This window comes from Crocodylus siamensis, chromosome 13, assembly GCF_052110815.1.
Source record: "Crocodylus siamensis isolate JL-2025a chromosome 13, ASM5211081v1, whole genome shotgun sequence".
Classification (NCBI taxonomy): Eukaryota; Metazoa; Chordata; order Crocodylia; family Crocodylidae; genus Crocodylus; species Crocodylus siamensis.
Window position 1 is genome coordinate 6,883,883 of NC_143407.1, and position 24,363 is coordinate 6,908,245.

At 50.5% G+C, this 24,363-nt stretch overlaps 2 protein-coding genes across 5 annotated transcripts in view; one reads left to right on the top strand and one right to left on the bottom strand.

The window, feature by feature from the left end:
• CCND3 (cyclin D3) overlaps positions 1 to 4,880 on the bottom strand; it is a 64,480-nt gene extending 59,600 nt beyond the window's left edge. Inside the window, exon 1 of one of the 2 annotated variants that reach the window (XM_090024921.1) lies at positions 4,667 to 4,880. The gene's annotated coding sequence lies outside the window, so the exon portion shown is untranslated. The remainder of the gene's footprint in view (positions 1 to 4,666) is intronic. The other variant, XM_090024923.1, reaches the window with a different exon arrangement.
• A 7,936-nt stretch (positions 4,881 to 12,816) lies between these two features.
• Positions 12,817 to 20,003, top strand: TAF8 (TATA-box binding protein associated factor 8). 3 transcript variants are annotated; one of them, XM_090026099.1, is made up of 8 exons: positions 12,817 to 12,877; positions 13,893 to 14,049; positions 14,941 to 15,039; positions 15,436 to 15,498; positions 16,420 to 16,544; positions 16,866 to 17,013; positions 17,604 to 17,746; positions 18,218 to 20,003. In XM_090026099.1, the coding sequence occupies exons 1-8, from the start codon at positions 12,845 to 12,847 to the stop codon at positions 18,359 to 18,361; spliced, it is 912 nt and encodes a 303-aa protein (XP_089882225.1). In that variant the 5' UTR covers positions 12,817 to 12,844; the 3' UTR covers positions 18,362 to 20,003. The 3 variants fall into 3 exon arrangements, with proteins under 3 accessions (XP_089882225.1, XP_089882224.1, XP_089882223.1); XM_090026098.1 differs by lacking the exon at positions 12,817 to 12,877 and adding an exon at positions 13,141 to 13,251; XM_090026097.1 differs by lacking the exon at positions 12,817 to 12,877 and adding an exon at positions 13,273 to 13,462.
• The last annotated feature ends 4,360 nt before the right edge of the window (positions 20,004 to 24,363 follow it).

Below are 24,363 nucleotides of genomic sequence, written 5' to 3' on the forward strand. Positions count from 1 at the left end.
CAACTATCTGCAAGGTTTCTAAGTACTGGAAGAAGTACCAGTGCAACCCAGCCATGTTTCCACACAGAGCTGCAGCCAGTGTCCACAGCTTCAGGGGAAGATGGGAGAAAATGCAGAAACCAAATGAAGCTTTCGTAGCAGGGGGGGAAAAAACCTTGCTAGCCATGAAGCTTGGAACCACCAGAGATCTCCTGAATAGGATTGATTTTCCTTTAAACACGTTCCTGGGGATAGCAGGTACTCAAGTCCGGTCATCACATGCCCTGTTCACTACCCCAGGAACACCCTGACTCTGCCATGCTATCCCTTCTTGTGGGCAAAGCTGGAGTAACCTGCTCATCTGGAAAGTCTCTCCCTGTCCCCCATCTCGGGCCATGAAGCAGGAATTAGCTTTGCTTCTCACCGCACTATTGAAAGGATAGTTGTACCTATAACTGTAATTGTCTACTAATCTCCATAACACTGGCTATCTGCAGGCAAGACACGGGCAGCCCACCCATGACACACAGCTTCGCACAATCTTCCCAGGGCTCCTTAGCCACTAGCAACTCTCAACAGCCTCTGGCACTCACATAGCACTTTTCATAGGTGGATCTCAAAGCTCTTTACAAACAAGGTCAGTAGCACTGTGCCCATTTTACAGATGTGGAAACTGAGGTATGGAGCAGTAAAATGACTTGCTCAAGGTCACCTGGCAGGCCAGTGACAGAGCTAGGCCCAGAATCAAGGTTTCCCAAGTCCTAGGCCATTGTTCTGCCTTCTGTCCTCCTTTCACATCTGTTTTCAGGGTTTCCCTGCTCTCTGAACTCATGCCAGTGAAAACTACTGTGATCTAAAAAAATGTACAGGCCTCATTTCAGCAAGGCCTGTTTCCTGAATCCAGAACAGAATGCCAGCCTACAGCCAGAGAACAGAGCAACAGCCTTCACACCCCCTCGGTTGGTATCACCTGTGAAATGCCAAGTTCTTTGCCCAAGAGTTCCTCCTAGCGAAGAAACAAAGTATTGCAGCACGGGAAGTGAAGAGGCACAGCAAGGCAGGGGAACCCTTGCACTGGGGAGTGACACCTCCGCAACTGCCGCTTAAAGAGCGCAGCTTGCAGCAGCCCCCGCTGCATGGAAGAAGCACAAGAAAGGAGACTGTGTGCTTCAGGGTGCCTGGGAGAATTGTAGGTGCCTGTCTAGATGAGTGGATGCGTGTGCAAGATGGTTAGTAAGGCAGAGCGGTGGTGCTAGTTCAAACATATGCTCTTATGTAACCATGTGTGCAGGGACACACCAGCGGGTGCGTGTTTTGGCTTTATCAATGTCCTTGCAGCTGGTGTCGGCAGCTAAAGAAGGAGGGTGGGGTTTGGAGACAGGCCCTGGAGTACTACCATGAGCTGATAACGTTGGCACAGGACCCTAGGTAAGCATCTGGTTATACTGCCCAGCCTCCTGCTCTCTCCCCCATTACTGGTCAGAATTTCAGGGCCACAACAGTTGGAAGGAGCTGCAAGCCCTGTTCTCTTGGCAGGCAAGAGAGGTCATCAAGGTAAAAAAAGGCCAGAAGTGTCAAGGAAAATACACAGGCAGCTCAGCTTCTGGGTTCTGCAAACGTTCGGTGGAGAGAAAGCTGACCTGCCAAAATCAAGTGTGAGCTGCCCATTAACTTACTCAGCATAGCATGGTCATTCAGCAAGAGTTGGCACAGTGCATCTAGGTCAAGGTTTGAGTCTGGAGAGCCAGATGGAGCACCAAGAAAAGCTGGGTGTTTTCCTAGACACAGCTCTTTGTAATGCTCCCCGTGATGCAGACCCACTCATATTGTGTGTTTTGGTAGGAATCCATTCTACACAGACCTGTGGTTATCACCGTAAGAGAGGCAGTATGTCTAGTGATGTGACTAAGGAGTGAGAGTCAGGACTCCTGGGTCCTAATGCAGACGGAGAGAGAGACTGTAGTTACGTCATGAAGTGCCAGGAATCCCAAATTCTCTTGGGCCTTGTTAACTATCGGCTCTTTTACTTGATGCTTGAAAAGTGTTCTGTGAGTCTCTGATGCACGGCTCGTTTGGCATGTGTATTAAGTGTCAGCTTCTGTTACTTTTAAGGCATTCTCTCAGGGCAGTAATGGAGTTGCCGCTTCATTTTTTTTTTTTTAATTACACAAGGGATTCTAGCTGAGTAGGATCCATGTAGAACAGGGCCAAGATAGTCTCCTTTTTTTTGCCTTTTGCCAAGCAAATGTCTCTGTACCAGTAACAGAAGCAGGGCAATGGTTTGGAACAGTTATTCATGACTGATTTCCCTTCTGAACTTTCCAAACCAGGACTCAAGACCAGATCCAGCAAAGGACTCAAGCACCTGCAAGTTCAGTGCCACAAAGCCCAAAACTGGAACCCATCTAGTCCTGTGTGAAGTGTCAAGGCTCCTGATACAGAGAGTTGGGGCAGCTGGGAATGGATCTAAATTAGTCTGCAGGCTTAGAAGGAGGAGGCTAGGGGGCCATATGAAACATCATCCTGCCCTGTCTGCAGCTGAGGTGCCTCTCTCAGGAACTGCAGGAATCTGCAGGGATCTGCTGCCTGAAATCATCCCCTGAGCCTTCTCAGGACTGTCTGTCTCTCTTACACCAAGTGGTCATTGGTAAAAAGCATGGGCTGTCTTGAGCACTGGAGCTGGGATCCAGGTCTCCCCGCTCCCAAATGAGCGTCCGAACCACCACAGTCCCTTTGTGCACTCTCTTCCTGGCCCAAGGAACCAGGAATTCTTGTTTGCACAATGACACGGCTCGAATAGAGGGGTGGGTGACATCCCCCCGCCCCGGCTGTTACTATGCCTTAGCCTGGTGGTTAGGGCAGGCTTCTAGGAGATGGAGGTGGAGGAATGCCTGGCTTCTGGGTTACAGTCAGCTTAGGAAGGAGCTGCTCAGACCTGGGCAGCAATGGCCTCTTCAATCACAAATGAAAGGTGCCAGTGGAGGGGATGAGGCAGCTGAGCAGGGTTGTCTGAAATGCAAGCTTGGACCTGGGCTCAACAACTCTGCCCAAGTCTTGCTTTAATCACCGAGGAGTTCAGCAGAATCTATTACTGAGCTCCGTCCCTACGCTTCTTCACAAGCACCGCAGCATGGCTTGGCTTTGAGTCACAGGTCTGCTCAAGCCCTACATTGGCTGGAATGACCCCTGAAATATTAGATCTTGCAGACAGTTCAAAGCAAGGCATCAGACTAGAGGAAACTAGTGCTCTGGTCAGACATTGCGATTCCTATAGCCTCATCATATAAAACAAACAGCAATAGCAATAATAATGGCACGTACATCATGTCTTTCAGAAGAATGTAACTTATACCCATTGTGAGGTTAGATCATGCTTTCCAGTGCACAAAACAGGAAGCTGAGGCACAGGGAATATTGCCAGTAATTCACTCAGTGATGTCAGGTAGAACCAAAATGAGACCTAGTAGACTTGCACAGGGCTCCTTGCTTTAACCACAACACCACACTCCCATGCTGTGCTTCTACCTGCTTCTCCTTTGCAAGCACTCCCTATTGCCTGGGAAGTTTGAGGTTCTGGTCCTGAACCTCCAAGCTGGCTGGCTTTTGGGGGGGGATTTCTCCTCGACTGGGGGGCTGCTGATACATTACATCAACAAAATGCTACCCTCGTTCAGTACTCTGATCTCTTGCTGGGTGCTCACGTGCCCACCCAGCCTTTACTGCTTCTGCTCGTCCGCAGTCATGTAGCCCATTCAGTCCTGCCCTGAGCCTCATAAGAGACAAACTCTAGGCTGATAAAAAATAAGACACATAGTGAGTTCATTTGTGGCACCCATGAGATGTGCCGTTCTTTCACTGGAGATTCACATGTGCCATATTACAAGTAGGTGCCAGCTATGTCAGGTGATAGGTGAATAATGAGTACACTAAGCTGCTGCCATGGGTTCTGACAGGCTGTGCTGATGCCTCATGTGACAGCGAAGTACCAAGGTGTGCGTATGAACTCAGGTATGCAGAGCTACTGGAAGGAAGGAAGGAAGAAGCCATGTTTCCTTGTGGTTTGAGATTCAGCTTCTGCTCTTACAGATGTTTTTGGTTAAACCTGACCCATTGCTTAGCTATGGGCAATAGCAGTGTGCTGGGGGGGTTTTGACGCAGACCAGCTAAAGCTCTCACTCCAATTTTCACTCAGTCGCACTGGGTCAGGGTCATGTACTCGTAAGGATGCAGGTTTTCAGACGTGTTGAGTTCCCGTAGCTCCCGGAGGAAGCTGCCGCGGCTCTGAAAAATCAGACCCTGTGCCTTTGGCAAGACAACAGACATCTCATGTTAGCCAGCTAACAGACAGAAAACCTGTCACACCTTTGCTCCAGTGCTTTCCAGACATACACACCTGCCTTTGGTGGAGAAATTACTGCGTCACTGCTCTGCCTGTTCTGTCACTATTTGCACACGGGAGTTCACACACACATCAAACTCAGCAGCAATATCTATCTTTAACAAGCAACCACCTGATCGCAAGTAACCACTTCACAGTATCCCCAGGCTTTTCAGTATAATTATATTCAACCTGCCTTTCTTCAATCCCGTTTTGCTGGTTGCCTAAGCTGACATGAGATCTTTCTCTCTCTCACTCTGTTTCAAAGTACGCTTTTACAGTGATAAAGCGACCACATTAGCTTCCTACCTTTCTTGATGATCAACAAATTGACTTCTCCGGATGTTTTTCCTGTGAGCAATCCCAGCTTTCTCCTACTCCACCCCCTTCTTTTTCCGTATGTTACTACTTGCGGTGCCACTGCTGCCTTAGCCAGAGCCGGGTGGAGGCTGTGTTACGATCTGAAACAAGTGAGATCAGGACCTTCAATTTCCAGCGTGACAGCTGTTGTTTACATTCTTTGTTGTTTTTTTTTTTTAACACAGTTATTGGCCTCTGTGATGCTCTCGCTCTCCCACACATGTACTTAAACAGGAAATAAGGGGTGGGCGCTGCAGGAGAGGGGGGTTTCCTGTTCTTTAGCTTCTGAAGCATGTAACTGACTTTCTGATGTTTGCCAAAATTGAGATCAAGAGATGCGAACACCCGAGAGAAGCAAAATTAAACTCCACTAAAAGCACACTTCTTACTAAGAGACAAATCTGAGATGTTCCCCTTGTTAGATAAGCCCTAACAAGTGATTTAGACTCTTCATGTGAGATTAAGAGGCATCCTTTGTAGACGCAAGCTTTTTTCCTGTTGGGACACAAACTCAGCAGCACCGTTTTTTGGCTGAGACAGAGATCCCGACCAGCCACAGCTATCAGAGATCCCATGATGCTTCTTATTACAGCAAGGACATCATGTCCAAATCCTTACAGCCAGGACGTCATGCCTGAATCAACGCTACCAATGGGACGTCATGCCCGAACCAACACTACCAACTGTTGAAACTTAGCTGACTTGGGGAGGGGTTATGTGGCAACTGATGATCAGCACGTAGTGCCCCTGCACCACATTTTAGGTAGTTCAGAAGACAGTATCTAGTTGAAACAGTGGAGGGGAATGTATGGTCTTATAGGCTAGAAGAGGGCGATTCCCCTGTCTTTGTCTGCACTGTGAAGGATCCAAAAGGTATTTGCAGATTGTATGAATGCCAGGCAGTTTGCTGTGGCAGTGATGGTGGTAAAGAGATAAAGTTGAACGTGTGGTCACAGTACAACAGAAGAGATGGAATCAGCAGGGCTCAGCAGCAGCATTGGTGCTACCCTGTCCTGCGTAAAATAGACATGGGTGGATCTAGGATTTTGAAAAGGGAGACATCGATTGTGTTGCACACCATCACAGATAACACAACACATTGTTTTTTCTCCAGCTAAAGAGAAACTAGAAGCTTGATTAAGATACTAGGGTGCTAGCACAACATTATTCAGTTTAAGATCAAAGCAAAAACAAATAAAACCATTGGAACGTGCAGTGATTTGCTAGATTATGTACCACTTTAAGCACCCCCCCCATCAAATTAGGCAAAAATCATCCAAATAGTCAAAGACGATATTGATATTGTTGCTAGTGCCCTAGGCATTATAGTTAAATGTGTCTCAGTCAGATTCATAAAACAAAATCTAGCTGTCTTGAGTATCTAAACACCACCTGCAATACTTCACTGTCAGTTCCTTTTTACACCCAAGTTAATAGGACCACGCCTGAGTTAAGGTATTTACCTAGAGCTGAAAAGAGTCTGCAGGGGCTGTGAAATAGGAGGCTGACATGACCAGAAGCAGCAAACAGACAGCTCTACTGCAGAAAAAAAGATAGTTTGCATAGTGGAACATCAAGCCCATTAAAAATGATGGGGAGGGTCTTTAAACACCTGTGGAGAGATTAGCAGGAATCATAGAAAATTCAGGTTGGAAGGGACCTCAGGAGGTCACATCTAGTCCAACCCCTGCTCAAAGCAGGACCAGCCCCAATTACATCATCTCAGCCAAAGCTTTGTCTAACTAGGTCTTGAAAACTTCTAAGGATGGAGAGTCCACCCCCACTGGGTAACCTGTTCCAGGGCTTTACTACCCTCCTAGTGAGAAAATTTTTCCTAACATCTAATCTAAACTTCCCTTGTTGCAACTTGAGCCCATCGCTCCTTGTTCTGTCATCTGCCACCACTGAGATCAGTCCAGCTCCGTCCTCTTTGCAACCGCCCTGCAGGGAGCTGAAGGCTGCTATTAAACCCTGCCAGTCTTCTCTTCTGCAGACTAAATAAACCCAGTTCCCTCAGCCTCCCCTCATAAGCCATGTCCCCTGTAACAAGGGGGTTCCTCAGGGCCAGTCTACCAATGGCCCACCTACCTGTTTCTGGGCCAACTGCTCACCTCCTCGCCTGCCGTGCCTTGATGATATATAATTATGATATTAATTAGGTGGGAGGCTGCCCATTTCTTGCCCTGATGCCAGGGGGCACTATCTGCAGCTCCGTTCCTCCCTTACACTGCAGCCCAAGCCTCGCAGATGGCATCCACAGATGTTAACATCACTAGCCCTACACTGGGCCCCAGAATCCTCCAATCCAAACTCCAACCAGATCCCTCCAATCAGGTGGATTACTCCGCCCTCATTCTGGGCTGCCTAGCTCCCTGAACACTTTCCCCTCTTGGGTGTGATCCCCCTGGGACCTTTGGCCACACAGGCCCTGACCTCACCTCCAAGGCCAGTCAGAAACCCCAGGACCTCAGCTCTGGGCAACCCTCGCGGTGGGTCCCTGGCCCCTTTTAGCCATTCTGGTCCTGGTCCCAGCACTGATCAGTCGAGGGTATTCTAAGTCAAGCTTCTGAGTCTATAGCCCACTCTCTAACCTGGGTCCGCCTTCTTGGTCCTACCACCCACCTGGGTGAGGGAGCTGGGGTTATTAAGGTGCCCCAACCCACCTTTCACCAGGGTGGTAAGTGGCCTGGCATTTCCTGGGGGCTTCCGCACCACTGAGAGCCCCACCAGGCCACCCACTCCTGGCAGGGTGCAGTTTTAGGTCACGCCCAGGACCAGGAGCCTCCAAAGCACCCCCTCAAGCTCCTGCCCTTCCCTCTAGGCTGCAGCCTTGCAGCCAAGTGATGCTTGTGCCTGGCCTGCCAGCAGTGAACTGCTCTGTTTATATAGGTGGCCAGAGATCTAAAATGGCCATCGCAATCAAGCACCTGCTGGCTGCTTGGTTCAGCCCTTAAAGTGGCAGACACCCACCAGGGGAAACACCTTGTTGGACCTGGTGCTGGCCACGGGCGACAACCTGGTGAGGGGGCTGCAGGTGCTTGACTACCTGGGTGACAGTGATCATCGCCTGCTGGGATTCACCATCCAGCGCAAGGTGGCAAAGGCCTGCAGCAAGGCAGCAGCCTTGGACTACAATCGGTGGACTTCAGTGAGGTAAGGAGAATAGTCAGGGAAGCACTGAGGTCCTGGAGGGGAGTTGGGTGTCCAAGAAGCGTGGTTGCTCCTTAAGGAGACGATTCTCCAAGCCCAAAGGGAGGTAAACCCAGCACAGATCAAAGGGGGCAAGAGAGCGCAAAAGCCCCCATGGCTCACCAAAAGCACCTGGGAATGTCTCCTAGCTAAAAGGGAGGCTCACCTGATGGCAGGGAGGGGCCATCCCCAGGGAGGACGACACTGCGGTTGCTCAGGGATGTAGGGGGGTAGTTAGGAAGGCCAAGGCAGAGATGGGACTGGGACTAGCTTCCCAGATCAAGGACAACAAGTCCTTTTTTAAATACGTAGGGGACAAAAAGAAGGTACTGGGTAATGTGGGGCCCCTGCAAGACATGCTAGGAAATCTAGTCGTCACACCAGATGACAAAGCTAACTTATAGATTCATAGATGCTAGGGTCGGAAGGGACCTCAATAGATCATCGAGTCCGACCCCCTCCATAAGCAGGAAAGAGTGCTGGGCCTACATTACCCCAGCTAGATACACATCTAACCTTTGCTTGAAGACCCCCAGGGTAGGGGAGAGCACCACCTCCCTTGGGAGCCCGTTCCAGACCTTGGCCACTCGAACTGTGAAGAAGTTCCTCCTAATATCCAATCTAAATCTGCTCTCTTCTAGCTTGTGGCCATTATTTCTTGTAACCCCCGGGGGGGCCTTGGTGAATAAATACTCACCAATTCCCTTCTGTGCCCCCCGATGAACTTATAGGCAGCCACCAGGTCGCCTCTCAACCTTCTCTTGCGGAGGCTGAAAAGGTCCAGTTTCTCTAGTCTCTCCTCGTAGGGCTTGGCCTGCAGGCCCTTAACCATACGGGTGGCCCTTCTCTGGACCCTCTCCAGATTATCCGCATCCTTCGTGAAGTGCGGCGCCCAGAATTGCACGCAGTACTCCAGCTGCGGTCTGACCAGCGCCCGATAGAGGGGAAGTATCACCTCCTTGGACCTATTTGTCATGCATCTGCTGATGCACGATAAAGTGCCATTGGCTTTTCTGATGGTTTCGTCACACTGCCGACTCATGTTCATCTTGGAGTCCACTAGGACTCCAAGATCCCTTTCCACTCCCGTGCCACCCAGCGGGTCATTTCCCAGGCTGTAGGTGTGCTGGACATTTTTCCTCCCTAGATGCAGCACTTTGCATTTCTCCTTGTTGAACTGCATTCTGTTGTTTTCTGCCCACTTGTCTAACCTGTCCAGGTCTGCTCGCAGCTGCTCCCTGCCCTCCGGCGCGTCCACTTCGCCCCATAGCTTAGCGTCATCTGCAAACTTGGACAGAGTACATTTCACTCCCTCATCCAAGTCGCTGATGAAGACATTAAAGAGTATCGGTCCAAGGACCGAGCCCTGCGGGACCCCACTGCCCACACCCCTCCAGGTCGAAACCGACCCCTCCACCACAACTCTCTGGGTGCGACCCTCCAGCCAATTCTCCACCCACCGGACTGTGCAGTCATCCAAGTCACAGCCCCTTAACTTGTTCACCAGTATGGGGTGGGATACCGTATCAAAGGCCTTCCTGAAGTCCAAGTATACGACATCCACCCCTCCTCCTGCGTCGAGGCGTTTTGTAACCTGGTCATAAAAAGAGACTAGATTGGTCAGGCACGATCTGCCTGCCACGAACCCGTGCTGGTTTCCCCTCAGCATAACTTGCCCTGCTGGGCTCTCACAAATGTGAGCCTTGATAATTTTTTCAAAGACTTTGCCAAGGATGGAGGTGAGACTAACTGGCCTATAGTTGCCCGGGTCCTCCTTCCTCCCCTTCTTGAAAATGGGAACTACATTGGCCCTTTTCCAGTCCTCTGGGACTTGACCCGTGCGCCACGAGCGTTCAAATATTCCCGCCAGTGGCTCTGCAATGATGTCGGCCAGTGCCTTCAGTACCCTCGGATGGAGCTCATCCGGGCCTGCCGACTTAAAGGCATCCAGTTCTTCCAAGTGACCCTGCACCACCTCAGGGTCCACGCACGGCAGTCTGGTGCCTTGCTGCTGCCTCCCTGCACTCCCAGTGAGAGACTTGTCGTGCCTCTCGCTTAGGAACACTGAGGCGAAGAACTCGTTGAGGAGTTCAGCCTTGTCCCCTCTGTCCGTCACCAATTGTTTCTGCCCATTTAGCAGAGGTCCTATTCCTCCCTGGGCCTTCCTTTTACTCCCTATATATCTAAAAAACAATTTCTTATTGTCTTTTACTTGGGTTGCCATCCTCAGCTCCATGGTAGCTTTGGCCTGTCTAACTGCCTCCCTACAAGCACGAGCAGAAGAGGTATATTCCTCTTTGGTGATCTCTCCCTGTTTCCACTTTTTATGTGCTCCCCTTTTGGCCCTTAGTCTGCCCTGGATTTCTCTGGTCAGCCAGGGAAGCCTCCTGGCCCCTTTCCCTCTTTTACCTCTCACGGGGATCGTCTCGCTTTGTGCTCGAAGGATAGTTTCCTTAAGGCACAGCCACCCTTCTTGGGCTCCCATCATTTCAAAACTACTACTCTGCAGTGCGTCCTTCACTAATCGCCTGAGTTCACTGAAATCAGCTTTCCTAAAGTCCAGCACGTTCACCCTACTAGTTACCTTACCCACTCGACGCCGTATGTTGAATTGTATTTTTAGGTGATCACTGTCCCCCTTTTGTTAAAATTGTTAAACTGTCCCAATTGTTAAAATTGTTAAAATTGTTTAACAATTTCTTTGCCTCCATTTTCCTGAGCACGGACTGGATCAGCCCCCACACCGGACCCCCCTCAGGCCCCAGGGGAGGCACACCCAGGCCGAGGGCCAGGGCGGATCTAGTCAGGGAATGTCTGGAGGGACTGGATGTATTTAAATCAGCTGGTCTGGACGATCTCCACCCCTGAGTGTTGAGGGAATTGACTGAAGTCATTGCGGGACCCCTGGCACGGCCTTATGAGCACTCGTGGGGCTCTGGTGTGGTGCCAGAAGACTGGAAGAGGGCCAACGTGGGTCCCATCTTCAAAAAAGGGAGGGAGGATCCAAGAAACTATAGGCCAGTTAGCCTTACCTCGGTCCTGGGTAAGCTTTTTGAGAGACTTATCCTGGCGCATGTCCACGAGGGGCCGGCGGGGAGATTATGCTTAGGGGCAACCAACACGGGTTCATTAGCGGCAGGTCCCGTCAGACCAACCCGGTGGACTTCTACGACCAGGTCACCAAATCCTTAGACGCAGGGGGAGAAGTGGATGTAGTCTTTCTGGACTTCCGGAAGGCCTTCGACGCTGTCTCTCACCCCGTTCTCATTAAGAAACTGGGGGACTGTGGTGTCGACACCCACGCAGTCAGATGGGTCGCCAACCGGCTGGAGGGCCACACCCAGAGAGCGGTGGTGGATGGGTCATTTTCGACCTGGGGGGATGTGGGCAGCAGGGTCCCACAGGGTTCGGTCCTCGGCCCCGCACTGTTCAACATCTTCATCAGCAACTTGGACAAGGGGGTAAAAAAACCCTGTTCAAATTCACAGACGACACTAAGATGTGGGGGGTGTGGGCACGCTAGAAGGGAGGAATAGGCCGCAATCGGACCTAAACAGGTTACAGGGGTGGGCGGATGAGAACAGGATGGGATTCAAGACTGACAAGTGCAAGGTGCTGCATCTGGGGAGGAAGAGCCAGCACCATCCCTACAGGCTGGGGAACTCCCTTCTCGGCAGTGCAGAGGCGGAACAGGATCTTGGAGTCATCACTGATGCCAAGGTGAACACAGGCCGGCAGTGTGGGGACGCGGTCAGGAAGGCCGACCGCACCTCGTCCTGCATCCACAGATGCATCTCGAGCAGGTCCAAGGAGGTGATCCTCCCCCTCTGTGCGGCGCTGGTCAGGCTGCAGTTGGAGTACCGCATCCAGGTCTGGGCACCGCACTTCAGGAGGGATGTGGACAGCATGGAGAGGGGCCAGAGGAGGCCACTTGCACGGTCAGGGGGCAGCAGGGCAGGCCCTACGAGGAGAGGCGACGAGACCTGAACCTGTTCGGCTTCCACAAGGCAAGGCTGAGGGGGATCTAGTGGCCTGTTACAAACTAGTCCGAGGGGATCAGCAGGCACTGGGGGAGTCCCTGTTCCCCCAAGCACGCCCAGGAGTGACCAGGAATAGCGGTCACAAGCCGGCAGAGGGTAGGTTCAGACTAGACATCAGAAGGCGCGACTTCACCGTCAGGGCGGCTAGGGTCTGGAACCAGCTTCCAAGAGAAGTGGTGCTGGCTCCTACCCTGGGGGGCTTTAAGAGGAGGCTGGATGAACACCTTGCTGGGGTCGTCTGACCCCAGTACTCTTTCCTGCCATGGCAGGGGGTCGGACTTAATAATCTGCTCAGGTCCCTTCCGACCCGACCAACTATGAAACTATCCCTCAGCCCCCTCACCATTTTCATTGCCCTCCACTGGACTTCCTCCAATTTGCCCACATCCTTTCTGTAGTGGGGGCCCAATCATGGAGACAGATGAGAAGAATTCATGAAGTTAGGGGGTGCATCCCGACCAGATGGCTGGTGTTAAACTCTGGGTGCAGCACGGCTCAAAGCGGGGTGTCACAGCACCATGGTACCCCACGGATCCGTCCCTGGAACCAGACGGCTCTTAACGGGGCGTCTGAACCAGCCTCGTCCCTGCAGCTGAGCACTCGGATCCAGGTGGCGCTTTGCCTCCTGCTGCAGCTGGCGGAGGGGTGCCGTCAGCTGCGTTCTGGTGCCTCCGGATCAGGGTCCAGAGTCCACGGGCACCAGTCCTGGGTGCCTGTGAGGATGCCCAAGGGAGCAGCCTTCATGAGAAGGGCTACAGGCTCCTGGCTCGGGCTCCAAACACACTCAGGCAGCTCCTGCGCCCCCTACACGATCTGCTCTCCGAGCCCAGGGCCGGAACTACAACTCCCAAGCTGCTCCGCGCCGCCGCGCGTGCGCACAGCTGCGCTGGAGCCCAAGATGGCGGATACGGCGTCCAGCGGCTCGAGCACGGTAACGGCGGGGAGGGGGCCCGCCAATAGCGGCCGAGCCCCGGGACCAGGCTGGCGGGGAATCGAATAATTCTTCCCAGGGGATAGAGGCCGTCCGCTGCGGAGGCCTCGAGGCCTGCTGCTAAGAGCGGAAAACTCTGATTGGCTGAAGGGTTGGGGTGGGCGGGATTGTGACAGGGTTGTGGATTGGTCAAGGGTGCTTTGATAGGATTAGCCACCGCTCCTGCCAATCAGAGGGGTGGGCTGCGGGTCATGTGGCTTGGTTTTAAAGGCACAGTGCATGGTGCTGGTTCTCCAGGAGCGCCTGCCTGGCACGCGGGGCAGAGGAGGGTGGGGAGTTGCATGGATGGAACCAGGGGCAGGAGGGCCCAGCAGGTAAAGGCAAGGCAAGGGCAGGGTGCTTGGGTTCCCTTCGTGCTGGGGGTGCCTCTGTTTCCCTTCTGCCCCCTGGGGAAGTTGCATGCCCCCAGCTGGGGGGAAAGGCAGCATGGCCATCTGCAGCTCCCTGCTGCTGCCAGGACCTCTGACGCGCCAGCAGGAAGCCAAGCTGGAGCCGCTGATCCAGGGAGGCCGGCCACCTGCAGAGGCGAGACGAGAAGAACCTGTTCCGTGTCTTAAATCGGAGTGGGGAGCTCAGCTTCCTTGTCCCTGGTTGTAACGGCTGCACCGTGCCGCCTCTGCCGTGTTCCTTTTGCAGGCTGCCCCACCTGGGGGTGTCCTAGCCCCAGGTCTAGGGCTTGCTCAGTCCCATGGGGCGGATGGTACGGAAGAATCAGCATGATCTCCGACTTCCCCAAGCTTGTGTCCAAGCTGTTCTTCTATTAGATTGGAACAGGAGAAGGGATCCGAGACCAAGCGGGCATTAATTATATTGGCAATGCTTGGGTGCTTTGGGAAGACTCCCTCCCTGCGAGGCTTGTCTATCACCTAGTGCAGTTGTTTTTCATCTCTCTGGACTCCCAAGGGGCTTCTCTGCATTAACAGGCTCCTTTGGGGTGGGGAATCTGTTTCCACAGAGGTCATGTGGCAAATACGCCACAACCCCCGCGGACAACTATTACTTGGCTCGGAGGAGGACCCTCCAGGTGGTGGTTAGCTCCTTGCTGACGGAAGCCGGGTTTGAGAGCGCTGAGAAGGCGGCGGTGGAAACGCTGACGGAAATGTTGCAGAGCTGTAAGTGTTTGGTGGCACGGATGAAACTATTTGTCAATACAGAGGTGAAATTTAGAGGCATCGGTGGAGTTTTGGAGAGGCAGAAAAAAGGGGCCTTGTCGGAATACCTGGTATCTCGCTGGAAAAACAAATGGGTGGCTCAGATGTGGTGACATTAACACGCCTAAGAGATCACTGCTGAAGCTTTTCATTGGGTTGTCTTAATTACTTAGATGACACTTTGTGCTAGGCATCCAACTTGGTTGCTTTTGTTTTTTATGCACTTGTATTCATTGGTGTCAGTGGAGGAACTGGCAAGAAGGATGGTCCAGTGGCTACAGCAGTAGTTTGCTATTTGGAAGACCTACACCCCAGTCCTTGCTTCACCATGAGCTTCCTTTGTGATCTTGAGCAAGTTGTTGATCAGAGTCCCCCTCCCAGTGACTTTGGTGGGAGTTCATGAAAAAATCAATGGGAGTTGGGCAGCTAAATCTGTGACATCTGGTTTCATCTGTAAAATAGGAATAATTGCCCTGCAGTACTGTACAGAGATGCGAGGGTAAATATACAGTAGACTCTCAGGTGTTCAGGTATTTTGGTAATGGAGAATGCATATCCGGCTTTCTGACTAATGTGCTTGCCTCCTAGATCCACACATTGTTCTGTGTTGGCATTTTAGTGGAAGCTGCCAGGTTATCAGATCTTTAGTGTGTCTGCAAGGCCATTACTGGTCAGATTGCATTTTTAACCAGAGGCCTAAACAAGGAAGCAGTAATATTTCTGCATCCTTTCTGAAGTACTTGGAAGGGATCTCTGAAGATCATCTCCAGACTACATAACCAGAATTAGGCTGCTGTATATTGGTAGATGATTGTTTCACGTATCAGTTTTCTGGGCCATGTCTTTTCCCAGATGTTTCAGAAATTGGAAGGAGCGCCAAGTCCTACTGCGAACACACAGCAAGGACTCAGCCAACCCTCTCGGATATTGTTGTTACCTTGGTCGAGATGGGTGAGTGACGCACATACAGTGGTTCTCATGGAGCTGAAGTTGAAATGGGGAGAGAGTGTTTCTCCTGTCCTCAGTTTTTGTGGGATTAGAACGTGGCTTGTTGGACGTCAGCTGCCCGTCCTAGCTGCAGCATTGCCTTCCCTGTAGTTGATGGGGGTGTTGAAAAATGCCCCAATCCCTGGATTATGAGCACTGCAGCGTAGCACTGGATGGCTGGGAGTTGTGGAGAGAGTGCTTTTTCATCGTTGACAGACCTTTAGCATGAGGTTGAGATCTCAAATAGAATGGGCCTAGAAGGTATGTTTTCTGTCCGAGCAGGCACCCAGCATGCTTTCTTTACCCTTGAGTCCTTTTATCTGGCATGATGTGATTTCACTTTATCCTTCTGCCTTTCAGGATTCAACGTGGACACTCTTCCCGCATATGCCAAGCGCTCCCAGAGGATGGTCATCACTGCACGTACGTGCGGGTATCCTTCCAGCAAGGAAGAAACCAATGGGTGCAGCCCCAAACTACTGTAGATAAGTAGATCAAAGCAATAAAAGTAGATTGAAATTGTAACGAGAGGGGCCATATGAGGTTAGATTTGGCTGAAAAAATGATATAGGAAACAATGGTCTGATTTACTGAGCAATCAATAAAACAGTCCCAAGGATTTTTTTTAAATAAACGATTTTAACAAATAAAATCCTCTCTTCCAGTGTTTGCCCAGCATATTGCAGAGGTCAGTATCTGGGCTACAACCAAAAGGCAAAATGAACTGAAATTAACAGCAAACAGAACTGTAAAACTGATTAATGTTTTTAAGGACTCCAGTAAGGGAACCCAAGCATGCACAAGTAATTCAGTGACTGTAAAGCTGCTGATGTTCTTTCAGTGTTGAGGACCTGCAGGTCTTGGCTTTGGGAAACTTCCAAAACCTGTGCTTGAACGCTCACGTATTCCATGCTCTGTCAGCCCCTCCGTGTGCATCCAAAGAGCATCTGGTTTTCAAAGGTCTGTTGAGCCTAACACACTTGGGAGAAATTAGATTTAGATTTTTCTGTAACCAGTGTAAAGGATTGGGGCATCATTTGCCAAACTATGTGCTGTTACCCTCGTGTTCTCAGTGCCCATTGGACTTCTCAAGCTGGTTTTAATTATTGCTCACGTATTTCATACATGGGATGAATACAGGCCACTGACAGTTTAAACTAATGATTTTTCTTCTGTGTGATATGTAATGCAATCTAAGGCTTTTGCTTTTCGGAAATGGTCTATTCCTGTTATACTCTAAAAGGTCTGCTGGGACAGGTATCAGATCAGTTTAGCATGGCATGTCTCGTTACGCCGAGTGTTTGGCTGAGCAAAGATGAGTGATCTTGTTTTATTTAACTGCAGCCCCTGTGACAAATCAGCCTGTGACTCCCAAAGCCCTGACAGCTGGACAGAACAAACCTCATCCATCGCACATCCCCAGCCATTTCCCTGAGTTCCCAGATCCTCACACCTACATCAAAACTCCAGTGAGTGAGAGAGGCTTTATGAAGTATGCCACTTGTCGCTTTGGAGCTATGGGAACAGGAATCTATCGCATATAAGTAATTTATTATAAGTCTGGCCCTGTTCATCACCGGGCTTGTTTTAAATTCCCTGGGCCACCCTTACTTGCAGGTTCATGGATGTCAAACCTTCCAAGCTGAATGGTTTCCATTGCATTGCTTTGGTTTATGTGTATTGTTCACAGCCTAATGATATTGACTGTGCCCGTTAAGCGTGTAACAGGGCTACTGCCTGCAATCCCAAATCTTCTTATTCTTGTTGTTCTCTCCCTCCCTTACCAACAGACATACCGGGAGCCTGTTTCGGATTACCAGGTCCTGCGGGAAAAGGCAGCATCTCAGAGGCGTGATGTAGAACGGGCCTTGACTCGCTTCATGGCAAAGACGGGAGAGACGCAGAGTCTCTTCAAGGATGATGTCAGCACGTTTCCATGTAAGAGCGACCTAAAGATGTACCATGCCAGACACTGTGTTAATGGTTAGCTACTCCTTGTAGGTATTTCTACAATTCCCATGACTACAGACTCTGTGATGGATTTTTTTCCCAGCATCCCTGAGGTAGGGAAATATTATCCCCATTTTACAGATGGAGAACTGAGGCTCAGATTTCTGAAGGCTTCTTGTGGGGATGGGGAGGTGGTCTCTGGCAGAGTGGGGAAGTGAACCTGGTTTTCCTGAGTCCCAGACTAACCAAAGGACTGTCGGTTCTGAGGGGTATTGTCTGGTCAGGGTGCTGTGTGCCAGGACTCTGGTTCTAATCTAGGCTAAGCCACTTGGTTGCTTTCAGCAAGTGGCATCTCTTCTTTGGGCCTGGCTTTTGCAAGCGCTGACGTGGAGCAGCTTACGAAGCCAGTAGGAGCTACGTGTGCTCAGTTCCTCTGATAATTGGGCACGTGGTGCCTCAGGAAACTTGATCTTGTCATTTATTGCTTATTTCCTTCCTGCTACCCATTGTCTCAGACGTAACATGAATTTAATCAAGAAACATCTCCTGTGGGGCTGACTGCATTCTCTTTCCCCTAGTGATTGCTGCCAGACCGTTCACAATACCATACCTGACGGCTCTTCTCCCCTCGGAGCTGGAGATGCAGCAGATGGAAGAAACGGATTCGTCCGAGCAAGATGACCAGACAGACACAGAGAACCTCCCCCTCCATATGAGCACGGTATGCCCCACCTCAGAGCCTTGGAAATCTTCAGGGCCACCTTGACTCTTCGGGTGGGACTCTCCTCTGCCTGGCTCCTTTGGGCATTGTTTCCACTTGGATCAAGGGGCTACAAGATTTGGTAGATTTGGGGAGTATTTATACCCCTTTTGCACTGGTGTAAATGGCTGACAAATTGCCCTTGTTTTTTACCATGGTTTGGCTGATGGCACAGAGCCTCGTGGGCATTGAAGTTGCATCCCGAATATGATGATGCTCTTACTTCAGCATTAGAGAGGGAGTGTTTCCCTGGGATCTTGTGCTGTTCTCCTAGTGACCTGCTTCTGTTAGAAATCAGGGCTTGTCCTCCTCTGTGCTGCTCGTGGTTATACCCTGTTTGTCATAGCTGGTGTGTTGTCTGCAAGCTCCACAGTTCATGTTTCCTTATAGAGCTTTGTCCTAACTTTGCCTATTTATTGTCTTATCTGGTAGGATGATTCAGGCACTGAGAAGGAGAATGCATCGGTGCTGCAGCAAAATACATCCCTGTCTGGCAGCCGCAATGGAGAAGAGAACATGATTGATAATCCCTACCTCCGGCCCGTGAAGAAACCCAAGATCCGCCGGAAGAAGTGAGCTGAGGCAGGTTGACAGCATGGAGGAGGGAGACCAGTTCTCCTCTGACTGTGTTCCAGGGAGGTGTCCTCTACTACTGAGGGTTGAATGGCAAAGGGAAGATGATCATTTTGTACTGATCCAACTCCATGCTTCTCTCTTCCTTCTTCCCTCTCCTTTGCTTCTCCCCGTTGGCTTGGCATGGCCAGCGCGGAAGGGGTAGCTATCATTGTAGACCACCAGCCTTCAGACCAGACGCAGCCCATCTGCTCCAGATGTGATGTTCCTCTTCTTTGTGGGCTGGATTTACTTTAGGAAGAGCAGCACAAAAGGATTTTCACTGGTTGCTGCTTCCTAACGGACTGTGCAGAATGCAGGGACTCCTGGGCTTCACGGTTCTCTTACAGACTCCGTGAAAGACAGTCTCTCCCAGCTGAGAGAGAGCATAAGCCGGGTTCAAATCTTGTTCAGTAGAACTTCTGTTTGAACCCGAAATTTGGCTGGAAGCAGAGTGCCAGATTTTAAAAACTTCCCAGAGTTTGGGCTGTCCAAAGACTGGGACATGAATTTGACATCTGGAGTCTGCCATTCCTGGATTGGGTTTTGGTTTGGCTCTATTTCCTATTTGTCTGTTCAGGAGCATCAGGGCAGGCTTTGACAAGTGTCAGCACAGGAGGGAGACTTGCAAGTGTCCTGCTTATACTGGTGTTTAACAGCAAATTGCAGAGATCATTCATACTATTGCAGGTCAGTCAGGAATTTGATTTCCATCCTTTCTGACCCAGCAGGTCTGTGAAGTGGGTCCCTTTTTACTCCACAGATCTACTGCTTATGTGTCTTCCCACGTTATTTGTGCACTTATCTGACCAAAGCCCAAGGTGATCATCCTCACATCTTTCAGCTATGGTGCTGGATTTTGAACAACTTTACGTAGCAGCAGCTGATTTTTACTCTTCAGGCCTTATTTTCTGAGGAGACCATACGATGAGAGGCAGAAAACCTTAGGTGGATTCTCAGTTCCTAAGCTATTAGCAATGTTGGCAGTTCAGAATAAACTCAAGAACTAAGGACTTTTATATGGTAAACTGATTGCATACATCAGCGAAGGAGAGAAGAATAAATATAGCCCTCAAGGCCGCCACTTCATGTTTGCTTCTCTGATTATAAGCTGCACTTTAAAGTGCGTAGTGTAGTGTTCATACCTCTCCACTTAGACTATTTTCTTGCAGTCAGAACAGCAGGATCTAGCAGCCACTTCAGGCTACCTTTCAGTTCTGTTGTTTTCAATGCAATACAGTTCCTTTGAGATTCCACCAGCTGTTTGAAAGCTGCTGCATCTTGAAATGTGAAATGAAAACCAGTCGACTGACAGTCCATGAGATCAATAGCGTGGCCTGTTTTCTCCTGCTGAAATACAGGGCTTCTGTTTTGCTAGAATCACCTCATTTTTCAGTGCTGATGCCTTTATTTTTCAAGTGGAAAAATATTACTAGTTTCATCATGATCAGTGGCCAAGGAATGATAAGTCAGCAGTTAAGCCTGCCTGTAGAGGCCCTTACTTCATTATCACTTAGCAATTACACAAGCAAAGTACTGATGGGCTTGCACAGTTTTGACTGATTAAAGAGAGCTCAGTATAGGTGGTCCACACTGCAATTAACTATATGCAGTCAACCAGAGAGCTGCCCAGTGCCAAAGAGCTTTCTTTTGATTTATGTAGTTGTAAGTCACAAGGCAATTCCATGCATGGTTCCAGCAGCAGCAGAGATCACATCTCCTGTTCATAGATGAAAATGCTGCACTGAGGTCAAGACAGTTCACTTAAATTGCCTGACCTCTCCAGGCTCCCTTATTAATCAATTGATTATTATTCTTGGAAGCATAGAAGGTTCTAACTCCCAATACAGGGATCACAGTTGCATGGATACATGAATTCATCACAAGTTTTGGCTGGCTACACCAAAAAATGTCATTGCCCAAGACAGAAGAAAATCAGACAGCTGGTTGAGTATGTAAACAGAAAAAAAAAATGGGGGAGAACACAAGAACTTCAGTCAGTAGGAGCTGGAAGCAAAGCACAGACCTTTTGTCCCCAAGCAGTATAGGTAAGAAATGCAGTTTCTGGGGCAAAAAGTAGGAAAAATCTCAATCCCACTCAACTCAATTTTGGAAAATTCCATCTTTACACTGAAGTTAGAAGTATTCAGGACTTTCTCAGGCTCCCTAACACCCAGCCTGTTGAGCATTTGGGCAGGGAAGCAGAAGCCAGAGGGCAATGTGTCTATGCCCTTCCTTCTCTCCTTACAGGCTAGTATCTATGGTGTTACCCTTTCACTGTTGTCTTTCCTGTTACTTACGTGTACCCTCCCTTCCCTCAGTGCTGATAACCAGTATGTTGAGTCCTTGAACAGTTTGTGATATTGCCTTAGGAGACCTGGATCAGTCCATGATACATACTGCAGCATTGGCCTCTGCTGCCCATGTATGGAAGAGGCTTTCTGTTCACCCAGCCAACAAAGGGGCAGCATTTATGGATACCAGGGCCTGCTGGTAACGTGAAGAAGAAACCACCCCAGCATCTTCACTCCCACCAAGTATCATCATAAGACTGCTTTTGGGAGGCAGACAAAGACTCTCTATGTGCTGTGGCCAAGATCCTGGGTAGAAAGTCTGTGCTGGGATTTGCACAGTCCTTTTAGAAACCTCATCCACTCAGAATACCTCCTTGGCCAAAAGCAGTTGGTGTTATAGCTAATAGTGATGTCACACCCCTACCTAACAGTCCCTGAATGAGAATTCACTGTGGACCCCTGAATGAATTGGTTTCTGAAGGGAACTTCTGGTTTGCTCTTGACTTCAGGTGGACAAGGATTGGGATTGACATACCACCTGCACTGCCAGGTAAAATCTTTTCTCTGGATCTGATCCACCAGCAGGAATCAAGGTCACCTTTCTTTTTCCCATCCCATCTCTACTGAAAGAGCCCTGTCTGTGCCAGCCTCAGCCCTGTCGGGCATTGTTGTGTATAATGTATGTACATATAGACACTGTATATTTATAAAATTTCTATTTTTGGTTGGTTTTGGACTAGGCTTTTTTGGATGATAAAGATTCTTGTTTTTTTAAAAAAGGAGGGGGGAAAAGTAGTTTCATAGATTTCATAGACATCAGGGCTGGAAGGGACCTCGGGAGATCATCGAGTCCAGCCCCCTGCCCAAAGGGCAGGAAGTCAGCTGGGGTCATAGGATCCCAGCCAGATAAGCATCCAATTTGCTCTTGAAGGTGTTCAGTGTAGGTGCTTGAACCACCTCCGCTGGCAGACTGTTCCAGACCTCGGGGGCTCGGACAGGAAAGAAATTCTTCCTTATGTCCAGCCTGAAACGGTCTCGCAGGAGTTTGTGACCGTTCAACCTCGTCATCCCTTGGGGCGCTCTGGTGAACAGACGTTCCCCCAGATCCTGGTGGTCACCCCTGATAAACTTATAGGTGGCCATCAGATCACCCCTGAGCCTGCGCTTTTCCAGGCTAAAGAGTCCCATGGCTCTCAGCCTGTCATCGTAAGATCTGTTTTCCTGACCTCTGATCATGCGCGTGGCTTTCCTCTGGACTTTCTCAAGCTTCTCCACATCCTTTTTGAATTGTGGAGCCCAAAACTGGACGCAGTACTCCAGCTGCGGCCTCACCAAGGTCGAGTACAAAGGGACAACAACGTCCCGGGATTTGCTCGAGAAGCATCTATGGATGCAAGCCAGCGTTTTGGTCGCTTTACTAGCCGCAGCACCGCATTGCAGGCTCATGTTCATCTCGTGGTCAATGATGACCCCCAAGTCCCTTTCTTCTGTAGTGCTAACCAATGTAGCACTGCCGAGCCTATAAGGATGCTGCAGGTTTTTCCTCCCAAGGTGGAGAACCTTGCATTTTTCGGTGTTAAACACCATGAGGTTCTCGTCCGCCCATTTGCTGAGCTTGTCCAGGTCAGCCTGGATCACCCGCCTATCTTCTGGCGTGGATGCTTTGCCCCAAAGTTTGGTGTCATCGGCGAACTTGGCCAGTCCACTCCTGCCTCCAATGTCCACATCGTTAATGAAGATGTTGAACAGTATGGGCCCCAGGACAGAGCCTTGAGGGACCCCACTGGTCACAGGGCACCACGATGAGTGACTGCCATCAATCGCAACCCTCTGGGTCCGACCACTAAGCCAATGTCCCAGCCAGCGGATCGTGGTGGAGCCAAGGCCGCAACTGGGCAGTTTGGCCAAGAGGTGATCATGGGATACCAGAGCAAAAGCTTTTTTGAAGTCAAGATATATGACATCAATCTCTTTTCCCTTGTCCAGGTGATAGGTCACCTGGTCGTAGAAGGAAATGAGATTGGTCAAACACGACCTATCCGCAACAAACCCATGCTGGCTGTCCCTTAGGATGTTAGCCTGGGCCAGTCCCTCAAGGATGGCCTCCTTAATAAACTTTTCTAAGATCTTCCCCAGGATAGAAGTCAGGCTAATGGGCCTGTAGTTAGCCGGATCCACTCTCCTCCCTTTCTTGAAGATCCGCACCACATTGGCCTTCTTCCAGTCTTCGGGCACTACACCAGAGCGCCAGGAGTTTTCAAAGACCCGTGCCAGGGGCTGGGCTATGACGCTCGCCAGCTCCTTGAGTCCCCTGGGGTGCAGGTTGTCAGGGCCGGCTGACTTGAAGGTATCCGGCTTCTCAAGGTGTTCCTTCACGAGGTCAGCATTGAGGGAGGGTAGGGGATCTCCCTCACCCGGATTTCCCTGTCCCATAGCAGGCATGGGCATCCTATGGGACTGATGAAAGACTGACGCAAAGTACCTATTTAATAGGTTGGCTTTTTCCTGGGCGTCAGTTGTCAGTTGCCCCATCTGGTTTAGCAGGGGTCCAACGTTGCCCTTGCTTTTCCTCCGGCTCCCCACATATCTGAAAAAGGACTTTTTGTTGTCCTTGATGCTTGAAGCTAGTTGGAGTTCAGTTGCAGCCTTGGCTTTTCTAGTTTGCTCCCTGCAGGACCGGACCAGGGCAGAATAATCCTCCTTGGAGGTGAATCCCGTCCTCCATCCTTTGTAGGCTTTTCTTTTTAGCCGTAAGAGGTCCGCTAGGTCCCTGGAGAGCCAGGAGGGCTGCTGTGCCTTCTTGCTGCCTTTCCTCCGTGTTGGAATAGATTTAGCTTGTGCACTGAGGATCGCTTCCTTGAGAAGCAACCACTCTTCTTGATCTCCCATCTCCCTGGGGTCACGGTCCCTGAGGGCCTGACCGACAAGCCTCTTGAGCTTGTCACAGTCGGCTTTTCTGAAGTCAAGGACTTCTGTGTTGCTGACTGACTTGCCAGCTTTACGGCGGATGGTGAAGGTGATCAGCTCGTGGTCGCTGTCACCCAGCTTCCCATGGATCACTAGGTCGCCGATTAGGTCGTCCCCCGTAGCCGGTACCGGGTCAAGCAGCGCTTTGCCTCTCGTTGGCCCACAGACTTCTTGAGTCAGGGAGAGGTCATCCACGCACGAGAGAAAGCTTTGCGCCCACTCAGGTTTTGCTGAGTGATCTTCCCAAGAGATGTCCCGGTAATTGAATTCACCCATGACGACCAAGGTCCTGGAGCAAGCGGCCGCAGTCAGTTCCCGGGCGAACTCCTGGTCAAGCTCGGGACTTTGAGTGGGAGGTCTGTAGTAGACTCCCACCGTTGTGTCCCCTGTGCCGAATTCCCCACGAATTTTTACCCAGAGGGTCTCTAGTTGTCCATGCCGGTCGCCAACATCAGCTTGCAGGGACACGTAGCTTTCCTTCACATAGAGAGCTACACCCCCGCCCCTTTTGTCAACACGATCTCTCCTGTACAGGGTATAGCCCTCTATACCCATGGTCCAGTCATGGGTGGAGTCCCACCAGGTCTCCGTTACCCCAGTGACATCATATTTCTTTGCACTGAGCAGGAGGATGAGCTCGTCCTGCTTGTTGCCCAGGCTCCTGGCATTAGTGTACAGGCTGGCAAGTGTGCCCTTGGGGGCTCT

Coding starts and splice junctions, on each gene's coding strand:
- TAF8 (XM_090026097.1), top strand. CDS start 13,337: ATGCCCCCAGCTGGGGGGAAAGGCAGCATGGCCATCTGCAGCTCCCTG. Junction 14,050..14,940: donor GACGGAAATGTTGCAGAGCT/GTAAGTGTTTGG, acceptor GTCTTTTCCCAG/ATGTTTCAGAAATTGGAAGG. Junction 15,499..16,419: donor GAGGATGGTCATCACTGCAC/GTACGTGCGGGT, acceptor ATTTAACTGCAG/CCCCTGTGACAAATCAGCCT.